Source organism: Micromys minutus, assembly GCF_963924665.1.
Source record: "Micromys minutus genome assembly, chromosome: 5".
Classification (NCBI taxonomy): Eukaryota; Metazoa; Chordata; class Mammalia; order Rodentia; family Muridae; genus Micromys; species Micromys minutus.
The window spans coordinates 40,312,344-40,337,516 of NC_137974.1; the positions used below are offsets into that span (position 1 = coordinate 40,312,344).

Sequence of the window (25,173 nt, forward strand, 5' to 3'; positions counted from 1 at the left end):
TGTAATTATTACAATGGACAAGCTAAACACTTCCTACTTGGGATTTTTGAGTATTAGTGGGAGAGCTGTAATTAGGTATCACATCAGAGATTATAACATTTTAAGTGTGATAACTATAGTGGAGAGATGATGTCACCTTAGAGGTCTATGCTACAAAGTCTTTAGCTGTATGGGAGGTTGTGAGGTATCCTCTGGAAAGATGAAGCACAGATCTAAAAAACTATGTCAAAGAATAAATCAGGGTGGGGGGAGGTGTGAGCTTCCTGCAAGTGTTGAGCAAGAATGTTTTAGACAGAGGGAGGAGGAACATGGTGACCATGAGGAACTGAACAACATCAGACTCTGAAGGGAAGATAACACGGTTTATGGTCCTGGAAATACCTAGGTGGAGGGAGAATCAGAGAAAAGTGGTGTCTTAGTCACTATCCTATTACTCTGAAGAGACACTGTGACCAAGGTCGGTTTCTACACAAAAACCAAACAGGCAAACATTTAATGAGGGCTTTGGGGTTTGCGTACAATTTCAGAGATTAGTCCATTATCATCAAGGCAGGAGCACGGCTGCATGTAGACCAGTGCTGGAGCAGTTGCTGAGAGCTTAACATGGCCCATGGCAGGGATGGAGGTGGGATGTGGGGGTGAGGAGGGAGACAGAGAAAGAGAGAGAGAGAGAGAGGAAGGGAGGGAGGGAAGGAGGGAGGGAGAGAGGGAGAGAGAGAGAGAGAGAGAGAGAGAGAGAGAGAGAGAGAGAGAGAGAGAGAGAGAGAGAGAGAGAGAGAGAGATCCCCAACAATGCCATGCCTCCTAATCTTAATTCTTTCAGATAGAGCCACTATTTGGTGACTACACATTCAAGTGCATGGACATATAGGGCCATAGAGCCATTCTTATTAAATGCACTGCAGGTGATATATTGTTCAGGGCACATTCCTAGGCCACAAATAGAAATTTGAGGTAGAAAACAGTGTTGCCTTCTGGAGTCATGCTTGCAATAGTCCACCGCAGGTATTTTAAAATCCTTCCAGTTATTCTTCACTGAAGAGGGTTATATGCTTCAGTGTTAGTTTTCCCTCTCTCTTATTTATTACTGTGCTTTTCTGAGCGCTAATCCTCCTGTTCCCATTGAAGGGCAAACCCGAGAGTACAGCATTGCTCGTTTTTTTTTTCAATCAATTTTATTCTTTGTAATAAAATTTGCTTGTGTATCACTTTAGGTAAGACAAATGAAAGAATGTCAGCCTTTTACCTAATGGAATGTAATATCTGATGCCTCTTACCTTTGTAAAATGCTCAAATAATGTTGTTTGTTGTTCAACTCCAGCAAACTAGAGCCAGCATTGTTGTTGATATCCCATATTGGCAGAAAGAACGAAGTGACTTTACATATTTTCACTTCTTTGAGAATAACTTTAGTTAAAGAGCCTTCAGCCTGTCTCTATGGATGTCGGGGGAGAGCTGGACAGGCGGCTGTAACATTGGTGATGTGTGTGGATGTGCATGCCTGTGGACACTCTTTATTTTTTCTTTATTTTAGTAATAATTTAATGCAGAGCTAATGTGGGAGCCCTGAAACTCCATGGGTCAAAAAAACAAAACAAAACAAAACAGAAAAAAAAAAATCCAAACATTCTTAAGCAATTCTAACAAATTTGCATGGAGAATTATATAAGATCTAGGTAGCCCAAACTACCAATGCTTTGCTTAAACATTGATTGCAAAGAGGAATACCTTTGGGGAACAACATGGTGTGAGTCTCTTGGCATCCCTAGGCTACTGGACTTTATGTGGTAATAGTTTTTGATAGGTAAGTTTTCTGATAACTCATGCACTTATGAATCAATATTTTTACACTGTACACAAACTTCTCGCATACTGGATTAGTTATAGCATTTGTTCTGTAACCTGTTATGCTTCTTAAATGGACTGAGAGTCATTGTGAAAAATACCATTTGTCTTTCAGGACCTGATCTTCAGGTTTGCCTATCCAAAACCCCAACATGCTGTACCAGGAAGATGGAGGAGAGGTACCAGACTGCAGCTCGGCAAGATTTGCAGCAGGTGCTTCAGACATCCAGCTCAACACTGAAGTTGCTAATATCTCGAAATGCAGCTGCTTTTCAAGGTAGATGGATTTGAGTTCTGACACTAATGACCAGCCCCTTTAAGCCATGCACTTGTGATAGCAATACTGGTAAACCTGGCTAGGTTTATTTCTTTGTCATTGTGTATCATTCTGTTCTAAAGTGAAGTTTGTTGTTCCAGCCATTATAAATTATGCATGGAGGCTTCCTGAGCGCATATTGAATACAACAGGAGAAAATGTTGTGTTATTGAAATAATCTATAGGAATGTATAACATTCTTCAGTCCTTCCAGCTTTTCATGACTCACCCATTATTTTATCCCAGTGGAAACTCATATTTATTAGATCCCATTGCAGGGGAAGGTAACATAAAATCTCAGTGGATTTTACCTGGATAATCATAAGCTTGTCTTTAAACATATGAATTGAAGAAATATTTATCTTGAGTTTTCTCCTGGAAATTTCACGTGGTTTTCATGAGAACACAGGTTTGAGGTATTGAGTGTATCCAAGAGTGGTAAATAGTAACGTGGGAGATGTTGATGGCTAAGGTTCAACTAGCTTCAGAATTCGTCACTAAATCAAACAGCATGTTGATATATAAAATGAATGGATTATGAAATTAATAGGTACTCTGAAGAATAGATGGTCTTTTTCGTAAAATTTTTTATTACTGTAACAAAATAGCTTATTTTTCAATATAAAGCATTAGCTATGGTGCCTATGATTAAAATGCAAAAAAATAGTTCACATGGTTTAAAAATCAATTTATAGCTCTGCTCAACGTGGGATATAGGTTCTGTTAGTTTTCCTGTGTGGTCGGCATATGAATTGTCAATATATGCAAATAATGTGCATTGTTTACATGCATAACTAAATCACAAAGCTGATTTTAAAAATTATACATAGTAAATAAAGTAAATACACTAAATTAGAATAAAATTCAACTTGAGTTAAAATATAATTCATTATGAACTGGTGAGTTTTTTCTTCAGAAATTTTGAAATTTTAGATTCTAAAATATTGGTTCAGATATATTGTGGTAAATATTAATTGGGAATTTCTGCTCTATCGTAGATCACTTAGTTCCCAAATAAAAGACACAAAACTTTTATATTTATAATAAGCCTTAAAAGTGCTAGAGCTGGGTAGATATCAACCCTCTATGGTATTTTGTCTATTTCCTTGTCAATAACCCAACAATATAACAATCCAAGTATCCCATGGTGTTGACTTCCTTATTTTACCCTCCCCTCTTCAAGCTTTCTTCCTCAGCCTCCAATCTCTGGGAAACAAAACCCCACATACCTCTGTTCTGCCTAGCTGTAGGCTGTGAATATTTTTATTGACCAGTCAGGTTTAACTTAGGTTACATTGTATCACTTAGTGAATATGAAGATCTCCTCCTGGGGGCAACTACATCTTGGGGGCCAGTGTTTAGCATCATAATACATAGCAACAGACCAGTCTTCAACACGACTGTGTTTTTGGTAGGTTTTAGAATATAGTTTTATTTCTGTTATGAAATTGACTTATGAGACATTGTGTGGAGGAAGTCATTGACTGCAATCTATACAAAGATTTGTGGTTTGGACTGGGAAAATGAGAAAGCCTCAGTTGTCTAGTAAAAATGGTATGATTATGTTTCATGATAATGAGAACATTGTGATGTACAAAATGTATTTTTGGAGTGAGAGGAAAGTAGAAAAGTCCAAGCCAAATAGGAAGTTTCTGATTGTCAATCACATGCTTGAAAAGGTAAGGCTAAACAAAGCTGATAGGAAATCTTAAAAAAAAAAAAAAAGGAAAAGGTTTGCATGGGGAGAATCATTTATGAATTTTCATCTTTTAACCTTAAAGTTCATCTGTTCAGAACAGGTGGCCATGCTTTGTTGCAGTAAGTATTAAATGGATGGCTTAACCTTTTATCTGCCACCGTGATCTCACTCCACAGACACTGCTCTAGTGTGGGGTCGAGCGCACAGACTCCATCACTGGGTCCACAAGCTGCTCTCTCCAGGAGATTCCCTTCCCAGGCAGTTTACTCCACCAGCCCTGTTGCTTCTGTTCTGGGTGGCTATTATAGCCCCAGGCTTTCTTTCCTCCACCTCCTGGCAGAAACATGACTCCAAAGCCCTGTAGCTTATCAAACAGGTTTATATATATTAAATTCTCCATCCACAAATCCTCTACAAAATAAGATTACATCCAATAGACAAAGATGAGGGAAAAAAAAGACCTATAGAGACCCGTAGAAATATTAATAACTACCTATCAGCAATTATGACCACCTGAATCTAGATCCTTCTTTTCCATCTCCATCTTGACCCACCAGGAATCTCCCCTCTGCTTCTTGCCTCCACTTTTGTTCCTTGACCTTTCCCTGACTATCTTTCTCATGTTCAATCATGTATCACCTTCACATAAATCTACAGTGCTCTGACAGAGCAGCGACGGTCCGGATGAATCAGCCCACTGGTTCCTCAGTGCTGTTAACTGCAGACAAGGGCATAGAGCCATCAGTTGCTTCATATTTTTCTCTTCACAGGTAATTTAACAGACTTTAATTAATAACCTATTTCTAAATAAACCAATAAAGATCCAAAGATTGTGGAACCTAGAACGTGTTGACCACTAAAGTGTGTTGAACTGCTAAAAAAGCTTTGCTGAAATTGCCAAAATCTGGGTGATGACCACATCAGTAGCGAGATGTGTATTAATGAACAGAAGAGTTGACTTGGACCACCATTTCATAAATGAGCCTTAAATATGTATGCCCAAAACAAGATGAAAAAAAATTACATTTCCTGCATCAGAATCAAGCAGGCCACCTTGCTAATTAGTTAAAGAAAAATGAATATCCTTCTAAAAAACAATCTTGTCACTTATGGCTAATATCCACTTGTAATTGAGTACATACCATGTATGCCCTTTTCTGACTGGGTTACCTCACTGAGGATGATATTCTCAAGTTTCATTTATTTTGCCTGCAAAATTTATAATGTCTTTATATTTAATTGCTGAATAATGTTCCATTGTGTAGATGCATATTTTTTAATCCATTCTTCAATGAGGGACATCTAGGTTGTTTCCAGTTTCTAGCTATTATAAATAAAACTGCTTTTAACCTAGTTGAGCAAGTAGGATGTTGGAGATTTTAGGGATATACAGTTAGGAGTGGTATAGCTGGGTCTTGAGGTAGAACTATTCCTAGTTTCCTGAGAAACTGCCAAAATAATTTCCAAAGTGATTGTACAAGTTTGCACTCCCACCAACAATAAAGGAACGTTCTCCTTGCTCCACATCCTTACCACCATGAGCTGTTTCTTGAGTTTTTGATCTTAGCCACTCTGACAGGTGTAAGATGGAATCTCAGGGTCATTTTGATTTATATTTCCCTAATGACTTAAGATGTTGAACATTTAAAAAAAGTGCTTCTTGATAATTCTCTGTTTAGCTCTGTATCCCATTTTTAAGTGGGTTATTTGGGTTGTTGGTGTCTAACCTCCTAAATTCTTTATAAATTTTGGATATGAACCCTCTGACAGATGTAGAGTTAGTTGGTGAAGATCCTTTCCCAATCTGTAGGCTGCCATTTTGTCCTGTTGACAGTGTCCTTTGGTTTACAGAAGACTTTCCAATTCATGAGGTCCCACTTTTAAGTAAGAAATGCAGAGGTAGGGATGGAGAAGAGACTGAAAAAGTACATGTATATACAAATACATAATACATGTATATATACTTCATATATATATATATATATATGTTTATATATATGATTTCATTTTCATTTAGTTTCAGGAGTATTTTAGTTTCTTCTTTCATCCATTCAGCATTCAGTAATGCATCTTTAACCTCCATGAGTTGTGTACCTACTAGATTCCTTGGCTGTTGATTTTATTTCTTAGTGCATTATAGTCAGAAAGGATGCACAGAGCTATTTCATTTTATTTTCTATTTGTTGAGCATTATTTTGTGGCCCAGAATATGGTGCATTTTGAAGGTTCTTATATAGGCTGTTGAGTAGAATGTTTATTCTTTGGTTTTTGGACACAATATTCAGTAGATATCTGTTAGTTTCATCTGATGGATAATATAATTTAATTCTGTGCTTTCTTGTTTATTTTTGTTGAGGTAATCTGTGTATTGAAGAAACTGTGGTATTGAAATCAATAATGAAGTTTGGTTTAGTCTGTGACTTAAAGTGCAGTAGATGGTCCCATTTGCTTGAAATAGACTTTTTAAAAATCATCTTCTTTCTAAGTTGGCAGGTATCTTGAAGGCACTATTTTTTAAATTAATTGTAAACAAAAATAAAATAAATTATTATAGTCAACAAAACATGGGATTTTTAAATTTTTCAAATATTTATGTGTATTGGTATTTTGCTTGCATGTATGTTTGTACAACATATGTGTGCTTGATTTCTTTAGCTCTCTCCTTTTTCAATAATTAATTAATTTATTATTTACATAAATATGAAGAGTAGACATATTTACTCTTCATCACAACTTCAGTTGCTTCTCCCTCTCCTCCTCCCCACTGCTACCCTAACCTTCCCCTTTCTCCTCAATTTACCCTTCTTCCCTTTCTCTTCAGATCCCAATACCTGCTTAATGTTTGGGCATCTGTTTCCATCAGTACCAGGTGAAACTTCTCCAGTGACAGTAATAATAGGCTCCTGTCTGCAAGTATAGCAGAATATCACCAATGTGTTAGGGGTTGGCTCCATACCATGGCATGGGTCTCAAGGTGGACCAGTCATTGGTTGGCTATTCACTCATTTCTGCTCTATGTTTACCCTTGCACATCTTGTAGGCAGGAAAAAATGTTAGTTTTATGCTTAGGTTACTGCTTAAATCCCTCCATTGAAAGTCTTGCCTGATGACAGGAGATAGCCAGTTTAGGCTCCACATCCCCCATTGATAGGAGTCCTAGCTAGGGTCACCCATATATACTCCTGGGAATTTTTATTGCCCTGGGAAAGGAAGGAGTCAAAGTGTTACTATTCACAGATGATATGATAATATATATAAATGATCTAAAAATTATGCCAGCGAACTTTTACAGATAATAAACACCTTTAGTGAGGTGGCTGGATACAAAATTAACTTAAAAAATCAGGAGCCCTCCTATATACCAATGATAAATGGGTTGTAAAAAGAAATTAGAGAAATAATACCCTTGATGATAACCACAAATAATACAAAATATCTTGGTGTAACTTTAACCAAGCAAATGAAAGACCTCTAGAAGAAGAACTTCAGATCTTTGAAGGAAGAAATTGAAGAACACATCAGAAGATGGATAGATCTCCCATGCTTGTGGTCTGGCAGGATTAGTATAATGAAAATGGCCATCTTACTAAAAGCAATCTACAGATTCAATGCAATTCCAAACACAATTATTTATAAACTCATATTTTGTTTGGTCAGCTAGCCAGTATCTTTCAACTGAGAAATTGAGGCCACTGGGACTTAAGATGTTATTGAAAGGTGAGAGTTGATTCCTGTCATATCTTGCAGTTTGTGTTCTTACGCTATTTTCTGATTCAATATTTGCAACTTGGTTTGTTTTCTATCAGTAGCTTCTTGACTATATTTACTCATCTCCTCCGTCCAAAGTATCATTTCCAGTATTCACTGTAGAATTGATTTTAGAGGCATGAATTATTTTAGTCTGTTTGTATTATGGGAACTTTTTCTTTTCCATCAACTGTTACTGATTTACCATATTTACTACTTTACCAGAGTAAAGTAGGCTGAGTTAATGTCTGTGGGAACTTAGAGCATGGAGTACATTGCTCCAGGCTCTTCTGGCCACTAGTTTCCATTGAGCAATCAGCTATTATTCTGGTGTATTTTTCTTCATATGTGACTTGTGATTTTTTTCTCTTTCTTTTATTTCCTCTTCTTTTAATACGATCTCTTAGTTTTATACATATTAAGTGTCTCAACTATAATATGCCAAGGGGACTTTTCTTTTTGGCCCTGTCTGTTTGGTATTGTGTGTGCTTCTTTTATGTTTATTTTTAATTCTTTTTCTTATAAAGGCAAACATTTAATTGAGGTAGGCTTATAGTTTTAGAGATTCTGATTATTATGAACATGGCTGGAAGCATGGCAGGTTGCAGGCAGACATAGTACTGGAGGAGCTGGAAGTTCTACATCTGGATCTGAAGTCAACAAGTCTTCTACAGGTATCTAGGAGTAGGTCCTCTTCACAAACTGGTGGAGTTTGAAGATATGACCTGAAAGACCACACTTACTCCAACCAGTTCACTCCTTCGAATAGTTCAGCCCCTCCCCACAGACCAATCATAACCAAACTACCACATTACACTTCATGGTTGTCATAGGCCTTCACTAGATGCAACATAATGCAAGACACATTTAGCCCAACTTCAAAAGTTTCTATAGTCTATAACAGTCACTCCCAACAATGTTAATATCCCAACATTCAAAGTCTCTTCAGAGATTCTTGTGACTTTTGTTTGGGAAAGTTCCTTGATGTTTCTGTTAAAGGTGTGGTATAAGCCATTGGCTTGGGGTTCTTCTCCTTCTTCTTTATCCATAATTTACAAATTTTATCTTTTCATGTTATCAAAAGTGCCTGCATATCCCTTTAGTTCGTTTATCCTCATGTCTTAAATATCTTTGTTTCAGCCATCAGTTTCTCTAATTTATCTTTGAGTCTTGATATTCCATCTTCTGTTTAGTTCGTTTCCCATGGAAACATTTAAATGAAATTTAAATGGAATTATTTTTCAATTCCCTGTTCATTTCAGCATGTGCTTTCTTCAGTATTTCTATCTCTTTACTGAATTCAGCTACATCTTTTGAATTTTGTTTGTCATTCCATTAGACACATAGTTGTGCTTTCTTGGACCTTGTCACATCTTTTTAAATCTTTCTAGGTTCACTGGGATGTTTATTCAAGTCTTCTATAATCATGATAGCTTCTTTGATTACATTTACGATTATTCTAAATCTCATGTTCCAGGCTTTATCTAGGTAATTACCATGGGGAAATATTTCTATAGGTCCAATGCTAGAAGAGTCATAGGTTTAGCCTGTGTAAAATTCACAGTGGTGTTAAAATCTTCTACTCAGGTATACCATGTATAGACTGTTAGGCTAGAATCAGCTCCAGGGAGAACTCTACCTTTTCAAAATAATTACTGGAGTTCATTTCAGTTGCATTTTTTTTATACTAAATCAAATTAGTAGTCACATAAATATTTCTGCAAGGGATCTGTGCAATGGCTTGGGATGTCAGTCACTGTTTCTCGAAACAGTCACGCTTGGAGCATTTTGTAACCTAAAGGGAATGAGCTGATATGCTCCTGTTGACTATGCATAGAGAATCAGGGCTGTCTACAGAGAGACACACTGCCCTTGTCACAGCACAGACACTCATTTGCACGGGTTGCACATGCTCATGAATAAAGCAAGACAGCCCTGGATAACTGAGAGTGTGTGTCCCTTTGGCTTTTGATGATGAATATGATTGCCTGCTATAAACACATTTTGAAAATTGTTAAAATAAATGTTTTATTTATGTACTCACTGAGGTACAGTGAGACTCATGCAGCAATAAAAAAATGGACAGAATTTGTCAGGTACTGAAAAAAGCAGTTCCCATAGCTCTCCTCCTTGTCACCTTTTCAGTCTTTACTCCAGCACAGTGGTGACATTTAGTTCTACAACTTAAACATATCAGAAATTTCATTATCATTTCTAGCATGAAACTCGGTGGTATTTTTTTTATTAAAGGACACACTAGAATTTGTGTTCCGTATAAACACTGGGTTGATAAGACTAGGAAACAGATTGTTTTCTCTCCGACATACTTCTCTCTCCATTGTCCTCACCTTCAAATACATTAAACCATTTCTACAAACCTAAGGTAGCTACTCATTTGAGTTGTGTAAAGTTCCCAATATCATATATGACTTTGAAAATGAACAAACTGGCATAATCTGAGTAAGTAGTGACATTTAGAACAGAATCTCTTACACTTTGATTTGGTATTTTGTTCTCTTGGCTTATTAAATTTCACCTGTTAATTATGAATACTTCAAAGATTGGTAAGCTTGTCTTTTTTTGAAGATTTAAGGATTGAGAATTCATAAAACTGCATTCTTGTATTTTCTAAAATATTGGACTTGTATAAAGTTAAGCATTCCACTTTTAAAAAATAGATCCACTTATTTTATGTGTATGGGTAGTTTTGCCTGTATATGTCTATACACACATTTATATTTAATGTGTGCAAGGGTCAGAATGGGCCACAGATCCTCTGGGACTGGAGAAGTAGATGATTGTGACTTTCCATGTGGATGTTGGAAATTAAACATGGGTCCTGTGGAAGACCAACTGTTGCTCTTAGCTGCCAAGCCATTTCTCCAGCCCAAGTATCCTATTTTAGAAAGTGGGTGAAATAAAAAAGTGTCAGTGAAGAAAATATGTAGAAAAATATCAGTAATGATATAATTTAAATTTTTTGTTTATTTTTAGTTCAAACGTGTATGATAAGGTGATGAAATGTTTTATCTTCCCTCCTTACTTCCCTCTCCGAGTTCTCCATATCTTTCCATCGTGAACTTTATCTAGTATGTCCAAATTTTTAGCTAGTCATCCACTGAAGCATAGAACTCTACTAGTTTCACCTCTAAATATGTGTGTGTGCATGTGCGTGTGCATGTACGTGTGTGTGTGTGTGTGTGTGTGTGTGTGTGTGTGTGTGTGTGACTGTGTAGGTTATATTTAGGAATATAGGTATATGCAGATATACATTCATTAACAATTAACAAATTAAGAAAGAGGTAATAATGCAATTTAAGGAGGGCAGAAAAGGGCAAATGGAGTTGGCAGAGAGGAAGAGGAAGGAAGAGATATTGTTATAATCTATAATTATATCTTCTTTTTTATATATCAAAAACAAATAATGTAGTAGCAAAGGCAACAACAACAACAACAAAGTTTTTTTTTTTTTTTTTTTTCTTTTTTTTTTTTTTGCTCACAGTCTCACAGTCTGCCCTTCCCCAGAAAGGCAGGTCGCCTCAGCCATCTGTGCCTTCCTTTTCACGAGCTTAGTCTTACTAAGGTTTTCTGCATGTAACTGCAGCAGTTGTGTGCTCATGACTCTGATAGTCCCAATTTATCCAGAAGATAGCACTCCCCAGCAATCCCCTCTGTACTGTGACTATTAACTTCCCCATCTCCTCTTAGAGATGTGCTCTCTAAGGCTGAGGACTGGCTCCTTTATTCTCAATACTCTGAGAATACACAATGGACAGCTGCCCATTGCATAAAGAAGTTTTCTGACCAGGGTGGAGAACAGCCCAGGTCTACATGTAGAAACATAAAACTTTAGAATGTAGAACTAACAGCAGTTCTATCCTTGGGCCTCTGACTCCTCCAGCTAGGAGTTGTTGACCAATATTACAGTTCTGGGCATGACGTTCCCTTTTGGGCCTTAAATCCAATTAGAATCCAGTTATTTGCCTCAGGAAAACCCTGCTACTCTGTGCAGCAGGCCACAAATCCAGTCAGAAAACTATCCCCATCACAGTTCCTCCAGGAGGCACATCTTTTTATTTGTTAATTTATTTTTTATTGGGATTTTTTATTTACATTTCAAATGTTATACCCGTTTCTGGTTTGCCCCTCAGAACCCTCTGTCCTATTTCCCCTCCCCCTGCTTCTATGAGGGTGCTCCCCACCCACCCATCCCCACCCTTCCTACCTCCCCACCCTGACACTCCCCTACACTGGGGCATTGAGCATTGGTAGAACCAAGAGCCTCTTCTCCCACTGATGCCCAACAAGGCCATCCTCTGCTACATATGCAGCTGGAGCCATGGGTTTCTCCATATGTGCTCTTTGGATGGTGGTGTCCTTCTATATTGGATGTCAGATGCTCCACTAAATGCCTGTAAGCTACCTTCCCGTACTATGAAAGCTAGCCAGCAGGGGGAGTTTCCTAGTAGGTTTCAAATAGTTCCTGTCCTCCAGTCTAAAATATCTTCACCAATCTTACCATATATCCATGCTGATTAACTGAGGACAAACACAATAGCCTGTGCTGTTTTGATTTTTGAGATGTCTCAGTTCTCCTAATAACCTATGTCTTCTGGGAATGAATATTGTTTGTTCATTCAGAGTAAATCCATTCCCTTTTGGGATTTGTATATGAACAGGGACTTTGGATATTCTGTTTTTGATATTCTTTTGATATATTTGTTGAGGCTTTCTGCTGAGGTCTTTATTTAACTCATTAAAGTTTCCATTCTTGGTGTCATTTTTAGTCTGCTTTTCTCAGGAATTTAATTGTTTTTATATTGTACTGATTTTCTTTTTTTTTCACTCAGGCCTTCTTTTTCTTCTCCTCCTTTTTCTCCTCCTCATTGTCTTCTTCTCCTTTTAGTGGTTTGAAGATAATTTTAATCATCCTTTTGAATTATTTGTGTGGAAGTTCTATGATGCTCTTCTCACTGGCATCCATTACTATGAGACTAGTAACTTTGGGAGAAGACATATTGTCTTGGACTTTCATGCTTTTTATGCTAGGGTTTGTGCACTTGGAGCTAGTTGGTTCAGTGGGAGGGTAGACCTGAGGCTAATATAACTTGGAGACTACAAAACCCATCAGTAGTAGGAGAAATACACATGTGTAGGCTTTTAGAGTCAGGCACCTTTAGGCACCAAGAGCTGGGAGGAAGAAGTTTGGGCCCAGTGGTCAAGGCCTGAATAACCATTATGTTTTGATGCCTAGATCTGGGTCAATTGGGAAAGTTTAGTTAATTAATGATGTTTTTAATTTTAATTTTTGAAATTATAGTATAATTACAATATTTCTCTTTCCCTTTCCTTTCTCCAAGCTCTCCGATAAACTCCTCCTTGTGTCCTTCAATTTCGTGGTCTCTTTTCCAGTAATTATTACTTCATTTGTATATGTATATTTATGTGCATTTATTTCTAAATATAACCTGCTCCATCTGTATAATATTATTCTATGTACATTTTCAGGGCTGACCATTTGGTATTAGTCATGCTCTTCCTTGAAAAAGACTATTTCTCCCGCTTTAAGAATTCCTTAGTTGCCTTTCTTTGTGTAAGGTAGAGGCCTCATGGGATTTTCCCCATGAATAATGATATTTTTAACAGTAAGGTGTATTTGATCAAAAGCCTAAAGTTAGAGAAAATGTGTAGCCTTTGAGAGATTAGCTCACTGCTCTCTAACTGTAGCAGTTGGTGCAGAGATCCTGCAAGTATAATTAAATGTCCTGTAGGAATACATGAAGCAATGTGTGGTACTTAGCATAGAAGGTTTCCAAGGAGACAGAAGATTCCACACCCCTCTTCTCTCTTGCTCTCCTTCTTCCCATCGTTTACCTCTTTCTTCTTCCCTACACTGACATTTTTACTGTGTTTCTTGAGTACTTACTGAAAACTAAGAATGTGAGGAATTCAAATGGTACCCAATAACTAAATATTCACTTACATTATTCTTTAAAAAATTTTTAGTTTTTTAAAAATTTTATATGAATACTCAGTCACTATCTTCAGACACACCATAAGAGGTCATCAGATCCCATTATAGATGGTTGGACGTCACCATGTGGTTTCTGGGAATTAAACTCAGGACCTCTGGAAGAGAGCAGCCAGAACATCTCTGTTGATGGTGATACACATAGATTGCACTTTTGCCTGCTGGTATAATGATTATCTCATATGCCAGCCATCAGGCAATTATTTTATCCAACTATCCTTTATCTCTAAAAAGTTAAAACTGGATTTTTAAAATAGGTGTCAGGAGGTTGCTATTAATTATGGAAAATATGTCAATCTCTATTTAAGGTAAACGTTATAAGATTTTAAATTACTTTTCAGGCATAAATAATCTTGATTCACAGAAAATATTATTAACAATAAACATTTATAATTTTATTGTCATCTTTACACTGAAAACTCTTTTGGAAACTCCATAAAGGAAAATTCTGGGGCTTTGGAGGTCTGATAGTGAAATGCTTCTCATGAAGAATAAATGGCTGAGTCTGATTTCCAGATGCTACATAAAAAGCTGCGTGTGTCCCATTGGCTATCCAATACCAACTGTCAGCCCTGAAAATGTGCTCAGAGGTAACATTAGATAGACTGAGCAGGCTATATTTAGGAACATATGTGTATATACACATATTCATGCAATAACAATGAAAAAAGAGAATTAAAGAAAGCAAGGGAAAGTGTATGGAATGGTCTGAAGGGAGGAAAGGGAAGAAAAATCTTATAATATCAAAAATGTTTTTTAGAAAATATTAAAAAAATCTGGCTGTGGGACCCTGTTTCCAGGACTGGGTGATGGAGGCAGGAAGATCCCCCCTGCCTATGAATTTCAGCAGCCTTCAGCTGGATTGATAGAATATGCAGATTGACTGGCTTACTGAGTACTTATTAAAGTTGCTTTTTTTTGTGTAGTCCTTTGTGTGCAGAACTGTATGGCTACCTGGTGATTGCACACTGTGTGTTCCTCCCTGGTGATTGCACACTGTGTGTTCCTCCCTGTTGATTGCACAGGGTGTGTTCCTCCCTGGTGATTGCACACTGTGTGTTCCTCCCTGGTGATTGCACACTGTGTGTTCCTCCCTGGTGATTGCACACTGTGTGTTCCTCCCTGGTGATTGCACACTGTGTGTTTCTTCCTGGTGATTGCACTGTGTGTTCCTTCCTGGTGATTGCACACTGTGTATTCCTCCCTGGTGATTGCACACTGTGTGTTCCTCCCTGGTGATTGCACACTGTGTGTTCCTCCCTGGTGATTGCACACTGTGTGTTCCTCCCTGGTGATTGCACTGTTTGTTCCTTCCTGGTGATTGCACTGTGTGTTCCTTCCTGGTGATTGCACACTGTGTGTTCCTCCCTGTTGATTGCACAGGGTGTGTTCCTCCCTGGTGATTGCACTGTTTGTTCCTTCCTGGTGATTGCACTGTGTGTTCCTTCCTGGTGATTGCACACTGTGTGTTCCTCTCTGGTGATTGCACACTGTGTACACCTTCCTGGTGATTGCACACTGTGTGTTCTTTCCTGGTGATTGCATACTGTGTGTACCTCCCTGGTGATTGCACACTGTGTCCATCTCCCTGGTGACTGCACAACTTGAGTTTATTTTTACTTTATTCTTCACCAGAGCCTTTGTTTTGTTGCACTATAAGCCTTTATGAATATATCATGAACATATATCTACATACCTAGAGAACTGTATGGATATCACCTTAATTTCTTGAACTTGAAAATTCTCATGACAGTAACTGAAACTCTTTCTCTTTTCTATAAGAATCTGAGTCCTGCACTTCCTGGGGATGGCGGCCATGTCATCCCTGCCTCTGTTGCAGAGCTTTCTGTGTTTTTTCCCATTTTCTCTCCTTTTCCATTAATTTAGCATAACACGTCTTCTAAAATTCCAACCTCGCAATAGCAATGGAGATGACTAAGACACCCCAGTTTCACACTGAGCACCGGCTGCTCTGTCTGTGTGTTTCTCAACTTTCCAGTGCTGATAGTCAAGAGCCCAGGCCTTCTGCTATTTCCTCTGGCTTGTAGATCTTCTGTGATGGAGAGCTCTTGTCTTTATCCTAGACAGCAAGAAAACACATCTTCCATTTTCCAACACGTATTGTATTTGCATAGAAATATTAAAGTCTACCAACGTGTCCCTCATTGTCAATGCGAATCAAGTGCTTCTTGATTACTCTGATGCCTATTAGATATTACAGGGTGATTACATGCACAAATTAGTAAACAAGTAAAGCACAGTCATCTCTTTGAAGTAGAGACAAAGCATATGGCCTTATTGTTATTATGTTTAATATACATATATATATATATATATATATATATATATATAATATTAGGTTTTGTGATGATTCAATGACAAAAAATGAGCAAGTCTTACCTGCTTTTAAAGTGTAGCTTATTTATCTTAGACATATATGTTTCTTTTTAGTTCTTTTCATTGATTCTTTGTGAATATCACATTATGTACCCCAACCCCACTTATCTCCACATCCCTTCATATCTGCCCTCCACCCCTGTAACCCCCTAAAACAAAACAAAACGAAACAAAATCTCACCACGGAAGCTGCGGTCTGTCACAGTGTGTCACACAGCACATCCTTCAGCTCACATAGCTTTACTTGCAAGCATTCATTGAGCTGGGTTATTGGTCTGCTTTCAGGCCTCTGGTCTCTGCTACACCGTTCATACTGTATCCTCACTGAGACACCTCTTGAAGTTGTTGCCTTGACTCGTGGATATTCTACTGCTTTAGATCACCAAGGTGAACCCCTTCTCATGCTCTGGCATCTCATAGATGGGGTATATGTTTGGATGGTCCAGCTCAGCCCCCGGCTCTCGCCTTGGGTGGAAGCTGAATTTGTTAGGCCACCAGCTCTCCCGCACCAATCCCACCAAGTCCAGCTCTCCCACTTGGGCCAGGCAAGGGACAGGACCATCTCAGGGCGGTTCTCCCAGGAACCCATCTCTACTGTGCTGCCCGGGCCCGGTGTGGGCTGACTCTACGGAGTGCTGCAGCTGGAGAGGAGTGAGGCCAGCTCAGTATAATGCTTGTATATCAGCGTGACCTTAAGAGGCAGCTCAGACCCGGAACATTCACATGGCCTTTGGTGGTAACAAACCCTGGCTCTGATAGAACCATGGACCCAGACATGGCCTCCAGTGGCATCATGGTCCTAGATATCACCATGGCCTCAGGTGGCAGCACAGGCCACTTAGATCAGTTTTTGCCCTAGCCCTAGTACTGGCTCTGGATATCAATATGGCCTCAAAAAGCAGCCTAGACCACTGACATCCAGATGGCCTTGGGTGGCAACATAAGCCACAGCCATCAGCACAGATCTAGCTATAGCAGGGCCATAGACTCAGAAACGGCCTTTAGTGGCAGCCCAGGCCTAGAAATTATTATGACCCCAAGTGGTTTCACAGTCTCCCCATAGTCGCCTCTGCCTCACCACTGTTGTGTCTGCACCTCCACTTCTCTCCACAGCACACCAGTCGCTCGGCTTTGCTTTTCCTCTCATCTGTCTTATACTGCCTCTTCCTATCTGTCCAGCACACGGTCATTCATTGTATTGGCGCTTAACACCAGTCCTTGGGACTGGGTAGATGGGTGTTGCTGAAATGTCTACTTCTAAAGGAGCAATAATTGTTGACAGACTTAATCACGGATTTTTCTAAAACCCAAATTTATTTTGATCAATTTATGTCATCTCATTTTCTTGTGATTGTCTATTTAATGATGAAGCAGAGGAAGTCAAATAAAAACATCCTTCCCTGACCACTGTAAAGAAATAAATATTAGAGCAGAGTTGCAATATAACTACTGCACTTCTTGGTTATAATTTAATGAGATAAATCACTTAGAGAAAAAATTACCAGATGGAACACATACTGACACAGGAAACTGTATGCAGCCAATTGTGAAATTTATATTTTCCCCTAGGTTCTACCTATTCAACAAATACTTGAATATTGGCATTTTTGTCAGTTGTTTCAATTATCATGTGGGTATATGTCTTGAACTTAATTGTTCTGTAAAACAAAACCTTTTAATATCCTAAGTAAATTATAAAAGACTGCTTGAGGGACTAGAGTGATTGTGAAGCAGTTAAAGCCATTATGGCTCTTACATAGTGGAGAACTTTCATGGTAGCTCATACGTGGCTATTAAACCCAGTTCTAAGAGTTCTAATGTTCTCTTCTGATTTTCATGGGTGCCAAGCACACACATGTTACACTTACATGCATGTACTAACATTCACCCACATAAAATTAAAAGCAACTCCTTTTTAAAATAAATAAGCTGGCAGAAATGGAGAATGAGACTCACCTGAGTACTTTGTAATGTATTTTATATAAAAAACAGAACATTAGGTAGTAAATGTTACTTTTATTACAAGTTATTGCCAACTTAAAGCTATCATAATTTTTTGTGTTGGATAAAATTATGTTGAATGTTGTCTTGAGGGAGTATGTGACCAGCTTTTCTCAATAGATTTTTAGTATTAATTTAGTTTTATGAAGTGTCACTCACCCTTGAGATGTGTACAATTCAACCAAATAGTTTTAAAAATAATGTTGTTAATATTTTGCAAATTCATAGTTTCACATTCTTTGAGACCCTTCTAAAGTTTATGTATGATAATTAGGATCACTTTGGTTTCAGGTAAAATATAGTGACACTAAAATATTAAAGAAATTACCTGGACATAGATCTTTATTACAACTGTCAGTTAGAGGCAGATAGATCTGGTCTACACAGTGAGTTTCAGGACAACCAAGGTTATACAGAGAGACCCTATCCCAAAAATCATGAAATAATTAAGAATCAATTCAATAACATTTTGGTCTTTTTCACATTATTTCATAGCAGTATTGATTTATATTTGAACATGAGTCCTCTGCATGTGTTCTATGGAGATTTTTTTTCCTGTTTGCCTTATTGGTGAATATCTTTCAGTATCTTACATTTAAGGACAATGAACCCTGCTATAGAGATAGGACATGATAGAAAATGGAATGAGAATTATTTACATAGTTTCAAGTAGTGCTTTTGGACAGCAAGAAGGGAAATTAACAACAGAAAATATAGCTTGACACTTGAGACAATTAATTAATAGTAAAACAAGCATGTGGGATGTCTAGCTGTTTCTATTTCTAGCCTTCTTTATTTTTCAGCAGAAGAATACAGGTGAAGTGGCATCCACATACATGTTTGAGCACCTGCACTGAAACACTTTGAGTGATAGAAGATCCGTCTATTCAGTCAATAAATTTTCATGGGGGAAATGAATAACCTCTATTTTTTTTTTTGCATCATTTTAAGTCTCCAAAGAAAATAAAGAGCACTTGCCATATAGAAATATAAGTCATGCCACATTAAATTCTTTGGAAAAATAAAGAGAGCAGGATCAACTGGATTAGAATTACTTCAAGCTTGCAATTTCAGAAAGGATATTCAGAGAAAAGGCAATATTACATCAAAGATTTGAAGTGATGATGTTAGTCATGTGACTATCTGGGAGATACACATTCTAGCAAGAGTGGATATGCTGAAGGCAGGAGGAAGGCTCTGGTTTGAGAGGAATAGCAGCAATGAGACTAGTGCAATTTATCTACAATGAGAGATATGTATAACAGGTCCTCAAAGAACACCATAGGCACAATAGGGGCAATACAGGTGGGGCCATATTGGATCTCTTCTGAAACAAGAGATTTTTCACATATGTTCTTGATTTACAAAATTGCCCATGCTTTTTGGACCAGGCTATGCTAAGACTGTATTAAACCTAAGTGCACCTAGGAAGTTATTGTCATAATTCAGAAGAGCCATTATAATGCTTTCGAATCAGTTGTTGGCTGTGGAGGCAGTAAGTGGCAGTCAGATTCAGGACATGATCACCACTGTCCCCTGGGTATAGTGGAAAGGAGTTGGAAATAGAATGGGCATGGGTGCAGTGAAATGTAGGCGTCTATGCAGTAGCTGCCTGTGGTGCTGTGGAATCCTGGAGGCCCACCTACAGGATTGTAATTGTGAATCTTTGACACGGATTTGATGAATAATTGTGTAGAAGAGCTAGCAGACTGCTTTATTACCTGGCTTGTAAAACGATAGAAATATTTCTATAATAAAACATGTCTACAAAAATCTCATACTAATAACTTACACACACACTTGAAAGCTCCAGAAAACCAAGAGGAGATAATACCCAAAGAAGTAGATGGGAAGAAATAATCAAACTCAGAGCTGAAATCAGTGACATAGAAATATACAAACCAATAAAAACCCATGCCTATATACAAAAAGGAAATTTTAACCAAGTGTGTCAAAATTCTATGATTCTATATAATGAAATGTATTTCTAATATTTAACATAATTTAAAGATGAACGTCATAGTAAAGACATGAATAATACACAAAGACAATTTTAGTAAAATATCTGAAGCCAGGTAAACATTATAAAGAGTATTAGGGTAATTAGGCAACACTGACTAAAGATGAATACTTTAAATTAAACTAAAGATTAAGAGTTTGAAATGAGATGTTTATTTTAGACAAAAAGATACAATATAGATACAAACAATGAAAAGTAAAGTTTAAAAAATATTAAACAACTCAGCATATAAATTTCTTTGATGATTTAAGACTCACTGAAATCTATTTTTAAATATTGGCAAAATACTAAGGCTACATTTGTTAGCTTATATAAATTAAGAAGAAAATAATTTCTGTTTACCAAACAGTATTAATAGCTGTCAATCATTTAAATAATAGGCTTTCCTTGCCCACTTCTTTTGTTTAACACAAACATTTGTAGTTTCATAATTAACAATTGCTCTTAAATTTGAAAAAGTTATGTGGCCTTATAGTATATTGCAAAACTATTAAAATATAGAGACATTCTAAATACATAAACTGTTGTTTTCTGTAGCTTTGGGCAAAGAGGAGCTTAAGTTGAAAGTATCACACTATCATCCATAACATTCAATTGACAAAGTGATAAGCTCTAATAGAAAACAATATACATATCTTTCCTAAAATAGAGGACTTAAATTTTACGACTATTCTTCAGTGTAGCTGTTCATGATGGGAAATTAACCATGCACATCTTTGTGCTTTCAAAATGAAATATATCTAGCAGTAAATAGAATAGAGATACTGTAGCTTTTATGCAGAAAGCAAAGAGCTTGAAATGGCACCTCAACATCCCATGAGTCATAATAATAAATAAATAAAGGGTAATTGTTGAATAGCTGTGCTCTGCTTTTTTTCTATTCCAGAGCAATTTTGCCTATGGAAAACCTTGTGTATGAGCAAAGATAATTGAACTTTCACTCCCTAAAGGACATTGTTTTTTTGTACCTACTTATTTGACTCCATCCCCTCGGGGGGAAAGCTTGAGTTGAATGTTAATTTAAAGAAACATATTCAGTATTTGTCCTTAAGTAGGAATAAATTGAAGATGACCTGTAATACAGGACTGATTCTTGAGGTGATAAAATATATGCTCTGAGTGGACAGAAAATATGCTTAGGAGTTTATGAAGAAGGGAAAAAGAATTGGAAGTCCAAATTTGGATCCTGTTTTTAGACTTATTTGCTAGGATTCAATTTTCTTGCTGTGTAAATGGAAAATAATAGTACCGCCATCAAGGCAGCAGTTAATGGGGATCAACTGAGCTAATTCCCATGACATTTCTACTGTACTAGGAACTTACAGTATAAACACTTATCATATGTTAACCATTCTTTTTCCTCTTCTAAGAGTGTTATGTTCCCATCATCATCCATATGTGATGGTTTGTAGTCATTTGGTGTTCCTCTTTACTATAGATAGGGTATTCAATGAATTTGTTCCACTCTTAGAAATGCTGCAGTGGTTTGGTGAAAGAAGGGTCTTGGTGGTACCAATTTCTAGATTTTTTCAAGGGTCATATGCCCATGAAGTTGCCAGTAATCAGATTGTAAGTCCTCAATGAAACCAAGTATACTCTAAGATGATAAATGCCAACTATTGGGTGAATAATAGCAATTTGTGTCATGTAACTAAGGCCTTGGTGCTGCCTTGCTGGCAGTTAAAGAGGGTCTTGAGTTGTACTAATGGGTGGACACTGGGACTTCCAATGTCATTGAACCTGGTATGAATTCTTATATATAATGACAGACCAGCATAAGAAAGTGAAGGAGGGAGCTCATGGGAAATTATCCAATGGCTGGCTTAAGAAATAGAACAATGGGGGAAGAGAAGGGAGAGGGAAGAACAAGAAGGAGAGGAGGGAGAGGAAGCTGTGATTGAGATGTAAAGTAAATCGATCAATCAATCAATCAAAATAAATAAAACAACCTAATTGTTAATTCTCAAATAAGAGTATCTTCATATTCAGGTATATTTTAATATTATTGTGTGTGTGTGTGTGTGTGTGTGTGCACAAGCACATGCATGTGTGTGAACCATGTTGATGCATTTGCCTTTAGAGGCTAGAAGAGTCTGTTCTTCCATTGGAGTTGAAGTTCCTGACATTTGTGAGCCACCCAATGTGTGTTCTAAAAATTCCAATCAGGTCACTGACCAGAAATCTGAAAATTGACCCTTTGTATTGCAACCTAGGTAAATAAATTTATAATCTTCAGAACAAAGTAAGGGTCTTAAATTATTTGTAGAGTTTGGGATAAAATTTAATCTAAGATAGTATTTAGGTTATTTTGGAGTCAATGTTGCATGCTACATTTTTGTTTTGTTTTGTAAGTATGTCTGTGCACATATGAGTGTCGATTCACTTGCTATGACTGTGCATGTGGAAGCCAAAGGTTGGCTTGGGTACTTCTCTTTATTGTTCTCTACCTAATTTTTTAGATGGGATCTCTCAGTAAGCCTGGAGTTTATTGATGAAGAAAGAAATCAAAACTTTCAGTAATGGAAAGATCATGCTAATCCACTGTATGCTTCTATCTTGTAAAGAAAAGTCTCCAAGAATACATAACATATAATATTAAATATAAATTTAGAAAAAGTCAACCCAATGTCTAATTCTGTTGAAATTTATTTTAATTCAATGTTTGATAAATTATAATCTTTCTTCTTTTGTTATAAAAATATTCAGTCTCTTACACAAAAGGAACAAAATACAACAGTCTTCCAGATTCCACACAGGCTGACATACATGCATGCACCCCTCTGTCCTAATGTTCTGTACCACAGGGCCAAGGAAATTTGAATTGGAAAATCTATAAAAATTTAAATCTTTTGAAACCATAAAACAAAATATATAATGCCTTTTAACTTGTTTTCTAGAGTCTTTGTATTTTACATTTATAGGCCAGTATTGTATAAAACACCCTGACAAAAACAGGGGAAAGGGTTTATTTCAGCTCAGAGGTTCAGGTTTCAGTCTATCACTGCAGTGAAGTAAGGACAGAAGGTCTTGAATCAGCCAGTCACATCTACCCTCCAAATCGGGCGGGGGGGTGAGGATATGTATGCTGCTGTGTGTTCTTTTTGCCTTCTTCACTATTACACAGTTCAGGGTTCCTGGTTTAGAGAATGTTACACACACATCTGGAGTTTCTTCCCACTTTGTCCAGAGCCATTTTTATGCTTCTGTGACAGCCTGCCTGTGAGACAAATTCAAGACAAACCAGGATCTGCTAGCAGATTTCCTGACTTTCTGATGCATGTAATGGTAAGAACAGATACTACTGAATCTCAAGGTGAGGGGCTGAATGTTCTGTTAATCATGGAGGAAGGAACAGGAAGAAATACAGAGGCCCCCAGATGGCTACTGATATCAAATCTATGTCAAGCATTATCTCTGCTGGCTTGTGACTTTGTTTCTCATGATACTTCCAAGTATATAAAGACTAAGAGAATTGGGGCTGCCACAGTACTGACTGGGCAGCACTCCCAATTACTAACCTTTGTCTCTGAGTCTTCTTTTCTGTCTGTTCTACAATCTCCTACCCCACAGAGGACTGTGGACCTAGTATCAGCCAAGCCAATATACCACCTCAGTTAATGCAATGAGAGTATTCACTCATACACATGCCTACTGACCAATTTGATCTAGGTACCACTCATTGAGACTATCTTTTAAGATTGTGTGATGTTGACAGTTCAAACTAATCCTCACCGTTTGTAACAATGACAAAAGTTGACACATGAAACAATCAAGATAGAGGACACTTTCCTCATAATGTAAAGATATAAAGTGCATCTGTCATCTCTATCCTGCTTTCCCAAAGGGATTGTGAAAATGGAGTCACACTGCACAAACTGCTCCGTGTTGGACTACTCTTTTACTTATCTATTACGATAAGAATAGGCACAAACCCTCATCAAGGCCTGGCTGAAAATGGAGAAAAAGGGTCCCAAGCACAGGCTAAATAATGAAAGACTCCCCCCACAATTCTACTGTTAGGAGTCACACAAGAGCATCAAGTTGCACAACCATAGCGAATCATAAAGCATTGAATTTGTTGGTTTCTTTTCTTTCTTTCTTTTTCTTTCTTGGCAGTTATTACTGTATTTAAAAATGCTGATATTTTTCAGTTGGCTTCTGTTTATAGACCATTAGAGGATGAGATTCTTTTTATGTCTACTGTACCTTATGACCTCTAAGCAAATTCCATTTTATTGGTGACATAAAAATTCTAATACTTTGGTGTTTAAATATTTAAATATTTCAACCTAATTAGTTACATATATCTGGCATTTTGTTTTCAATTTTAGTAACATTCTTTGAAATTTTTTAACTCAAGGGAAAATCTCTGATTTTTTATTATTATATAGGCTATAAATCGTACATATTCTCTGTTCTGATTTAAATCATATTGAAATTATGATCATTATTTGAAATCTCACTACTTGATGATTTCAATCCCTCTCTGGGTCTCTGTGTTTTAGAGGGCTAAAGTTTTATTTATTTATTTATTTTGTTAGTGTTCTCTAACTTAAAGTTTGCTATAAGCTTTTAAACTTGAGTTTTATTTTTCCTTTCTTTTGTCTTTTTTCTTTCTTTTGTCTTTGCTTTCTCTCTCTCTCTCTCTCTCTCTCTCTCTCTCTCTCTCTCTCTCTCTCTCTCTCTCTCTCTCTCTCCCTCTCTCTCTCTCTCTCTTCCTTCCTTCCTTCCTTCCTTCTCTTTCTTTCTTCCTTCTTTTTTTTTTGAGATAAGGTTTCTCTGTGTAGTCCTGGCTGTCCTGTAACTCACTCTGTAGATCAAGCTTGACCCTGTTTTTCCTATTGGGTTACCATGTCCAGCCCAGCCTTGATGAGTGTTTTGCCTAGACTTATAGTAACTTGCTTTGCTGTGTTCAGTTGGTATTCCTGGGAGGCCTGCTTTTTCCTGAAGGGAAACAGAATTAGACTAGGAAAGAGGGGATGTGAGGGAAGGGGCCAGGGAGGAGTATAAGGAGGGAAACCTTCAGTGGGGAAGTAGAAAATAATAATAATAATAATAATAATAATAATAATAATAATAATAATAAAAACAGAGATCTGCCTGGCTCTATCTTGGAG

General features: G+C 37.3%; 1 protein-coding gene across 1 annotated transcript in view; it reads left to right on the forward strand.

The window, feature by feature from the left end:
- GPC5 (glypican 5) overlaps positions 1–25,173 on the forward strand; it is a gene marked incomplete at both ends in the record, with an annotated part of 1,421,492 nt that overhangs the window by 34,769 nt on the left and 1,361,550 nt on the right. The window contains one exon of the mRNA XM_080916837.1: positions 1,961–2,122. Within this exon, the coding sequence (XP_080772963.1) occupies positions 1,961–2,122 (162 nt within the window). The remainder of the gene's footprint in view (positions 1–1,960; positions 2,123–25,173) is intronic.